This window comes from Cherax quadricarinatus, unplaced genomic scaffold (assembly GCF_038502225.1).
Source record: "Cherax quadricarinatus isolate ZL_2023a unplaced genomic scaffold, ASM3850222v1 Contig1851, whole genome shotgun sequence".
Lineage (NCBI taxonomy): Eukaryota > Metazoa > Arthropoda > Malacostraca > Decapoda > Parastacidae > Cherax > Cherax quadricarinatus.
The window spans coordinates 64,946-74,862 of NW_027196877.1; the positions used below are offsets into that span (position 1 = coordinate 64,946).

Consider the following 9,917-nt stretch of genomic DNA (forward strand, 5'->3'; position numbering starts at 1 on the left):
GGCAGGTTGCCACCACGACCTTTAATCCCTCATGGTTGACCACTGTCATGGCAGGTTGCCACCACGACCTTTAATCCCTCATGGTTGACCACTGTCATGGCAGGTTGCCACCACGACCTTTAATCCCTCATGGTTGACCACTGTCATGGCAGGTTGCCACCACGACCTTTAATCCCTCATGGTTGACCACTGTCATGGCAGGTTGCCACCACGACCTTTAATCCCTCATGGTTGACCACTGTCATGGCAGGTTGCCACCACGACCTTTAATCCCTCATGGTTGACCACTGTCATGGCAGGTTGCCACCACGACCTTTAATCCCTCATGGTTGACCACTGTCATGTCAGGTTGCCACCACGACCTTTAATCCCTCATGGTTGACCACTGTCATGGCAGGTTGCCACCACGACCTTTAATCCCTCATGGTTGACCACTGTCATGTCAGGTTGCCACCACGACCTTTAATCCCTCATGGTTGACCACTGTCATGGCAGGTTGCCACCACGACCTTTAATCCCTCATGGTTGACCACTGTCATGGCAGGTTGCCACCACGACCTTTAATCCCTCATAGTTGACCACTGTCATGGCAGGTTGCCACCAGACATGAGTTTTCACTCTCAATTTGGTTTATGGTCTATCACTTACATAACAAACAGTTTGGGATGTATTTTCCAGTAAAAACTATAACATACGTTAAAAATATTTATCGGTTTGATAAATATCTGAGAAAGATCTGATGAATTATAAATAGGACCTATATAGTGTTTTTACCTAATATTAACATCCTCATCACTTAAAAAAATTAAATTAAACTTTTACTGTTGAATATATACAGTGACAAACAGAAAAGTATATACACACTGTTGGATTCAGATGTGTGCTGGGTAGGAGATACCATTTACAACCATAGTACATGCACACTGTTGGCTTCAGGTGTGTGCTAGAGTAGGAGATACCACTCTCAACCAGAGAATATACACATTGTAGGCTTCAGGTGTGTCATGGAGTAGGAGATACCACTCACAACCAGAATATATACACACTGTTGGCTTCAGGTGTGTGCTGGGTAGGAGATACATTTCTCAACCAGAGTATATACACACTGCTGGCTTCAGGTGTGTGCTAGAGTAGGAGATACCACTCTCAACCAGAGAATATACACATTGTAGGCTTCAGGTGTGTCATGGAGTAGGAGATACCACTCACAACCAGAGTATATACACACTGCTGGCTTCAGGTGTGTAGTGGGGGTGGAGACAGGACATACAACTCTCAACCAGAGTATATACACACTGTTGACTTCAGGTGTCTGGTGGGGTAGGAGACAGGAGATACCACTCATAACCAGTGTATATACACACTGCTGGCTACAGGTGTGTGGTGGGATAGGAGATGCCACTCACAACCAGAATATATACACCCTGTTAGCTTCAGGTGTGTTCTTGAGTAGGAAATACCACTCACAATCAGAGTGTATATACTCTGTTTGCTTCAGGTGTGTGCTGGGGTAGGAGATACCACTCACAACCAGAGTATATACACACTGCTAGCTTCAGGTGTGTGGTGGTGGAGGAGACAGGAGATACCACTCCCAACCAGAGTATATACACTCTGCTGGCTTCAGGTGTTTGGTGGGGGTGGAGACAAGATACCACTCTCAACCAGAGTATATATACCCAATTGGCTTCAAGTGTGTGCTGGGGTAGGAGACAGGAGATACCACTCACAACCAGAGTATATACAAACTGCTGGCTTCAGGTGTTTGGTGGGGGTGGAGACAGGACATACCACTCCCAACCAGAGTATATACACTCTGCTGGCTTCAGGTGTGTGGTGGGTTAGGAGACAAGATACCACTCTCAACCAGAGTATATACACACTGTTGGCTTCAGGTGTGTAGTGGGGGAGGAGACAGGACATACCACTCACTACCACAGAATATGCACACTGTTGACGTCAGTTGTGTGCTAGGGTAGAAGACAGGAAATACCACTCAAAACCATTGTATATACACATTATTGGCTTCAGGTGTGTGGTGGGGTAGGAGATACAAATGGCAACCAGAGTTGGTAAATTAGACACATGTGCAACTCTTGGGTATCTATATTAAGGAAACGTTTCGCCACACAGTGGCTTCATCAGTCCATACACAGGAGAAACTTAAAGAGCAGGAGGAGAATGAGGTAATGAGTCCCTCAACCTTGAGTCGATGTGGTCAGTCCATCAATCTTCAATAGAATACGGCATATGAGCGGAGAAGCAGCTTATAAACCGTAGGCAGGAGAGGTGCAGCAGTCGTAGGTGGTGTCACATTTGCCCAATGTGGAAGTAGGTCGTGCCCAAGGATTAGGCAAGAGAAGAATTCCCAAGTATTAAGGTTGAGGGACTGATAAAACATTAGATCTTAGAAGAGAGGCAGGACAATGGTAAGACTTCTGGCAGTTAATATGGAAGGACAGGAAGGTACAGATTGATCTTCTTTTCTTAAGAGAGAGAACCTGATAATTGCTCACTTTTTCCTTCACGTAAGGTGTGCTTAGGAATTGCTCGTTGAGCAATAACAAAACCATGTGTTGCAAAGTACTAAGACTCTGGCATACTGTCTTATTACACTGCTGTTTCATTTGATGCTGTGTAGTTTGTTCGGTCAGGTTATGCAGAACAAATCTGTCACTGATAACAGCAGGAGAGGTAGAGAAAAGAGAAATGGCTTTGCCCACCTAAGCCTCACGGAGAGCAGAAACTGGTCTTCACATAAAGGGACCATAAACATGTTAAATTTGGTTATAACTTCTTGGTTTACAACCTCCCGGTCATTGGGATACTAACAGCAGTATAAACCTTGGTAATAAATACGGACAAGATGGTTTAGAAAGACACGTAAGCAATCACTATGATATATTTATTAGAAAACGTTTCGTTCCTGGGACCTTGATCACTTCTAAACCACTAACAGCAGTAAACTCTTATAGTTTTCAACATCCAGTGTACTCTCAAAGTCACTTTGCGACGGGGGATAATATGCGGTAGACAGAGTGGATAATGACTCACGAAATCGTAATGACACGAATGCAAACAAACCATACCACGGGTGGGTTTTGAACCCGCGGTTAGTCTCAAAACTCCAAGACCGTCGCGTTAGCTATTGGTCCAGCTAGCTTCAATATACCTAGTTGGATGAATCTTATCGAAGTTAGTTGGCCCAGTGATTAACGCGACGATCTTGGAGTTTTGAGACTCTCCGACCGCGGGTTCAAACCCCACCCGTGGTATGTTTTTTTTAGGGTGGATATTATTCACAGGAAGGATAGTGCCTTCAGGAAAACCTTGAAGGTACAAATGCTTCCTGGGTGAACCTTGTTCTCTTAAAGTAACCAATGAGAACATTCCAGGAATTTATTTACAATAAATGTACGTGACTCCCGTCAACCTACTTGACATATCCATAGCCCAGTTCCCTCACTCTTCAAGTACTGGACTTGCTCTCTCCCCCTGAGAAAGTTCCTTAATGCTGTTAAGGGGCTCTTGATCTAGACTTTCATTGCTCATACCTTCTCTGCAAAGATTTCTCATGCTGTATATTATGACTTTAAATCTCTTGATTTGTACTCTAAATTAGATAAGATGTCAATATTAAAACACATAACTGATACATTGTCTGTCATATATAATGCACCACTATACAGTATACACTAATGTCACTTATAAATAAAGTAATTCCTCTTTATTGATAACAATGTAGATGTATATTATAAAAGATACGTGATTTATATTTGTTTCTTAATCAAAATAAACAAATATTAATAACTAAGTCATTGGTTAATTTGGGTTTCAAGTTTTTTTAATCATCATTCAAGACATATTATAACCTTTATAAACGGAATTAAAGAAAATCATCAACAAATATATACTTAGACATATTCACTGCTCGGTGTATATATTCGTGGACTATATCACTTTATATCTTTCGTAACCTATATGTCTAAATTAAAAAAAAAAATGCTAATGGTCTAAATATGTTACATTATAAGAATTATATTTTTGCAAAACATTTCGCGTCTTTGGTAATATATTTTAGTAATACATAAAAAGTTTAGAGAAATACAGTTTACCAGGTGTAAACATCTCTTGATTCATTACTAAAACTTTATGAAAACGTTCATATGATCAATAACAAGTTTTATTGCAAGATATTGCACACTGGCAACCTGGTAAGTAATGCATACTGCAGACAAATGTTGAAAATGTCTTTCACATTCTGATAAGATGAAAGCCAAAATTATTAAGATTACTTTTAATTAATGCACAAATAACCCGCACATAGAAGAGAGGAGCTTACGACGACGTTTCGGTCTGACTTGGGCCATTTACAAAGTCACACTAACGAAAAGGAGACTGCAAATAGTCCAAGTCAGACCGAAACGTCGTCATAAGCTCCTCTCTTCTATGTGCGGGTTATTTGTGTATCGTTCCAGTCACAGTTTTGTGCCTTTGTTATTTATTGTAATTAATTATTTATCGCACCTTTTTTCAGCTGTAGAGTTTATTGGCACTAAATGGCGGACATTTTGTGGGATCATGATTCAGCTGTCATTTGCACCTGGTGAAGCTATGACAGGAGTGTTGGCTATCTTCATCAGGGACTGGCGCTGGCTGCAAGTTGCTGTCACTGCTCCTGCTTTCCTCCTCTTATCTTATACTTGGTATGTACACTTTCTCTATATATTATGTGATAACACTACAGTTATTTCTGTTTTACAGATTATATGTTACACATTTGATATGTAGAGTTTGTGTTTGTCACAGACAAATAATAGAACAGGTGGGGTTTAAACTAATGGCAAGCGAGTCCTAAATCTCACAGGTCAGAGTGTTGACCACACACTGACCTGTGAGCTTCAGCACAAACTTGTCAAGGGTTAAAGCCCCACCTGTTCCCTGATTTGTTTACAATCATCTTATTACAATTTCGTGAATGTCATCGATATTTCCGAGACCTGTATACTTTGTACATGTAGAAATAATGATATTATTTACACACAATATATATATATATATATATATATATATATATATATATATATATATATATATATATATATATATATATATATATATATATATATATATATATATATATATATATATATATATATATATATATATATATATATATATATATATATATATATATATATATATATATATATATATATATAAACATAGGTAAATAAACAGTAGACTCTGGTTTAACACGGTTTTATCTTGTGTGTTTTGGTTATAGCATGGTAAAGAATTGCGGCATATTTTTGTTTAACACTTCGTAAAATTATAGTTTGACACAGTTGTCAGTCAAGTCAGTAAGCCAGTCAGTAAGTCAAGTCAGTAAGCCAGTCAGTAAGTCAAGTCAGTAAGCCAGTCAGTAAGTCAAGTCAGTAAGCCAGTCAGTAAGTCAAGTCAGTAAGCTAGTCAGTAAGTCAAGTCAGTAAGCCAGTCAGTAAGTCAAGTCAGTAAGCCAGTCAGTAAGTCAAGTCAGTAAGCCAGTCAGTAAGTCAAGTCAGTAAGCCAGTCAGTAAGTCAAGTCAGTAAGCCAGTCAGTAAGTCAAGTCAGTAAGCCAGTCAGTAAGTCAAGTCAGTAAGCCCGTCAGTAAGTCAAGTCAGTAAGCCAGTCAGTAAGTCAAGTCAGTAAGCCAGTCAGTAAGTCAAGTCAGTAAGTTAGTTCTTTTTAATTTGTATTACGAATAGAAGACACCTTTAAAAAAAATTGTTTTCCCCGGGCTGCGATGTTTTCTTCTCAAGAAGAGGGGGAGTCTCCATTTTTCATAATACTATTAATGAATCAGTTTCTTTGATGTCTCGTTTATATCAATCTTCCTAAAAGGGGTAAAAGGTCATCAATACTCTGTTAGTCTTAATGAACATTCTTATCTCCATTTAGAATATACGTATAAGAGTACAAACAATTTCAAATAGTTTGAGCCCATTAAAGACTAAGCAATTCCAGTGCTTAAATATACAAAATTGATAATCTTTATACATGCGATAGAAATTACAATATACAATTCATCACAACACAGGTGGGGTACCACCTTTCCAATATCCGAGAGGACACCAATTTCCAGGGATGTCCTTGCCTAGGAGGGATATATGCAAACACCGTAAGCCAATACTCAAACAGATGAGTTGGTCCGGCTTCTCCAATCCCAGGGTAGACGAGGTAGAGTCAATGGGGAGTAGAACGGTTCTCAGAGCTTGCCAGAGAGTGCTGGAACAACCCTCGTGAATGGTAAGTAACCTCGGGAGACCAGAAGCCGCCAAATTATGACGTCATTAACAACCCAACTCTCGGACAAGTCAGTCACACAGATCAAATAGCTTCCCTAAACGTGAAGATTGAAGATGTTGTCAAGGACTGGAAAGTAAACATGGATACCCAATTATTTTGCTTATGCATTCACTGCCTGGATGAGGTAGAGTGCGGTCTTGCTTTGCACCCCTCTACTGTTTACCCAGACGAGCTACTCAGAAAACAATATGGCACTAGGTGTGCGCCAGAGAGTGAATACTGTAGGCATTGAACTCATTAGTCGGGTTTCCATTGTCCTCATCGCTCTCGGGCCGTGTGGACCTACTGCGTAGAAGCTCCTGAGTTATCTGGCTGCAGTGGTGTGAGGTGGTGCTGTCGTGCCTCTGCTGACTATATAGGAGTACTGTTGTTGTCAAAATGGCGGTTAGTCTAAGGCGCCAGATTAATACTGTCGGCATAGAGCTACTTAGAGGAATGATTACACCTAGTTCTGCACAAGTCTTATTACCCAAGATCATCCAGGAGATGTACGGCATACAAGATGGTGACTTATATGGGGGTTGCATTAAATAGAGCCCAAAGAATTTTCGTAAAACTGTTAACCGCAAATGTCTATGAATCATTGGTCACCTGGTTTCAGGAGTCTTACCGTCACACCAGCTGTCTGTGTGAGGATGATTGATGTTTCACGGCATTATACGTGGATCAAGTTAAGCAACGTTCCCTTTGAGGCGGACGAGGCGGATATCAGGAAAGTTTTGAGAAGTATGGAACGGTTCATTATGCTCAGCATGGTACGTGGGTGGCATGCGCCTATGCTGGTCTGCCAGAGGGTAGTTTCAAACTCAAAATGACTTTGAGACACCCAATACCGTCATATATTTATCTACAAGAATTCAGGACGCAGGTCATGGTTATGTATCCAGGGCAACGACGTACGTGCCGCCTATGTGGTGAGTATGATCACATAGCGGCGACTTGTGACAAGCGGAGACGTGTGCCTGGACATGAGGTGGACGTCGCAGCCCCTGCTTCAAAGGTGGCAGGTGTGGAACAACCATCGGATGGAGGGCGTGGTGTCTAGTGGAGTGAGATAGTGGATCAGGCACACAGGACTGGCGGTGAGTTGGAGTCCCTCCCCCAGTTGCCTGACCCGGTGTCTCCTCCTGTGGATAAGGAGGAGCAGCAACTACAGGAGCAGGTTATTGAGATTGAAGAGGAATTGGTGGAGGTTTTGAAGACTTTGTCACCGCCTGAGGGGGACATTACATCTGAGCTAGGTGTCATTGGAGAGTCGTCGTTTCCAGTAAGTCGGGGACGTGATATTTTGGGAAGCGATGGTGTGTTGGAGTCGTCCCTAGAATCACTAAACCATTGTCAGGTGGAGGTGGAGATTCATCGTGAGGCAACACCGGATCAAGATATGTGTAACGTGACTGTCACGAGAAAGAGGGCGGTTACGTCAGATTCTGATGACGTCCTGACGCCAGCGCAAAGGCCTGGGAAACAAACGGAGGTGGAGTGTGAGGTTAGTGGTGAAGGTGGTGGTAGCCATGATAGGAGGCACCGGAAGAAGGGGGGTAAAGAAAGCACTCTTAAGGTGTCAACTATGAATTCAGGCTCTGGAGTAGTAAAGAGTGAGGAGGGGAGGCAGGGGAAGAAATTTTAAAAGGCCTTAGGTGTATGACTGTAAATGTTAATGGTTTATGTAGCAGAATGAAGAGAGATTGGTTTCGTACTTTCCTGAATAAATCTAGAGTGGATGTTGTGTTCCTGCAGGAGCATAATTTTAAAGAGGGTAGGGTGTTGGAGGTGGCAGGGTTTAGAGTAGTTACCCTGCCATCTCCCCATCTAAAAGGTGGTGTGGGTATTTTAATAAGGGAGACGAGCCCGTTTGTTTTGCAGAGAAGCGAGTTGGGAAGGAGGGAGGGTGTTGCATGTGGATGGGTGGTGGATGGGTAAGTGTGTGTCTTTTGTGAGTGTGTATGCGCCGGTGGAAAATAACATACAGGTAAAGAATTATTTTACGTGTGATGATCTTGTGTTTTTCTTACTTGCACTGCAAGAGGTGGCAGTAGTTGGTGGGGTCTGGAATTGTGTAATCAGGGTGGCTGACGTGGACCCAGAAAGGGCTGGATATATGTCTGTGGCTCTTAGGGAATTGTTATGGGATGTCAGGTTACATGATGCTTTTTGGGGGGCGGTGTAGGAGACTGAACATACGTTTGTTAGGAGTGGATATGCTGCGAGGCTAGATAGAGTATACCTTACTCAGGGAGTGGATGTGAAATCTTTCAGTACTGTTGAGGCTACAATGTCAGATCATAGGGCAGTGGTGGTGGAGGTAGGGTGGGGGGCACTTGCAGAAATATACAGAAGTTATTGGAAACTAAATATAAGTGTGTTAGGTGAAGAGGAGGGGTTGGAGAGGTTTTCAGTCCTATGGAGGGAGCTTAGTGTGGAAGAAGAGGGGGTGGACGACATCGTGACATGGTGGGATTGTGTTGCGAAGGAAAAGATTAGAAAGTTTTATGTGAGGGAAGGAAAACATATTAATAATTTAAAATATGGACTGGCTAACTATTTAGAGGATAGGTTAAGAGGTTGCTATGGGCGGGGGTTGGTTGGGAATAATTTTCCTATGGATGAAATAGTTGAAATAAAAGGGAGATTGGGGGTTTTACAAAATGAAAGGTTTCAAGCTGCAAGGGTGCAGGCAGGGGTGGAAGAAGTGCTTTGGGGCGACAAGCCGTCTGCGTGCGTTTTGCGGCATCAAAAGCAAAGGCAGGCGGTGATGGCTATCCAAAGTTTAGAGGTAACGGAGATGGTTGGGACTTATAGAGCAGGGCAGGAAATAAGAACCACGAAAGGGATGTGTGGATATGCGGAGGCTTGGTATGAGAAGTACTGGACAAGTGGAGGGGTGGGTGCCAGGGCATTAGATGAGGTGTGTACATATGTGACTTGTAATTTAGGGAATAGCGACAGAAAGGCTTTAGGTGGGATTATTATGGCAGAGGAAATAGAGAATGCATTAAGGGGAATGGACAAGGGGAAAGCTCCATGTATTGACGGTCTCCCGATAGAATTTTATTTACAACATTGGATGTTAATACGGGGATTTATAGTCAGGTTATTCAATCGTACGAAGGAGAAGGGTAAGTTGGGGGAGAAGCAGGTAACAGCAGTTGTAGTGTTGGTCCCAAAGGGCAAGGGGCAGCCCACCCTATGGGAGTACCGAGCCATATCGCTGATGTGTGCAGACTAGTATAAGGTTTTTGCAAAAATTTTAGGTAACAGGTTCAAATGTGTTGTCGGGTGGGTGGTGTCGAAATCTCAGTTTGGGCTGCCCGGAAGGTCGATGATTGAAGGACATGGGATACTCTGAAGTTTTGTGGAAGCTAAAGGTGGAGGTGGGGGGCTGCTTTGATGGCTCTAGATTGGCAGGGAGCCTATGATAGAGTGGAAAGGGGAACTTTGCAGGTTATCCTTAGGAGACAAGGTTATGGGGAGGAAATAGTTGAGTGGGTAAATAGGTTGTATAAGGGGGCAAAAATGAGGATACAGATTAATGGGTGTATGGGGAGGGAAATTGCAATGGGTAAAG

General features: G+C 42.4%; 1 protein-coding gene across 1 annotated transcript in view; it reads left to right on the top strand.

The window, feature by feature from the left end:
• The window catches only part of LOC138851734 (organic cation transporter protein-like), a gene marked incomplete at its 3' end in the record, with an annotated part of 42,290 nt that extends 37,584 nt beyond the window's left edge, over nucleotides 1–4,706 (top strand). The window contains 1 exon segment of the mRNA XM_070081156.1: nucleotides 4,538–4,706. Coding sequence (XP_069937257.1) covers nucleotides 4,538–4,706 — 169 coding nt within the window.
• Nucleotides 4,707–9,917: the final 5,211 nt, after the last annotated feature.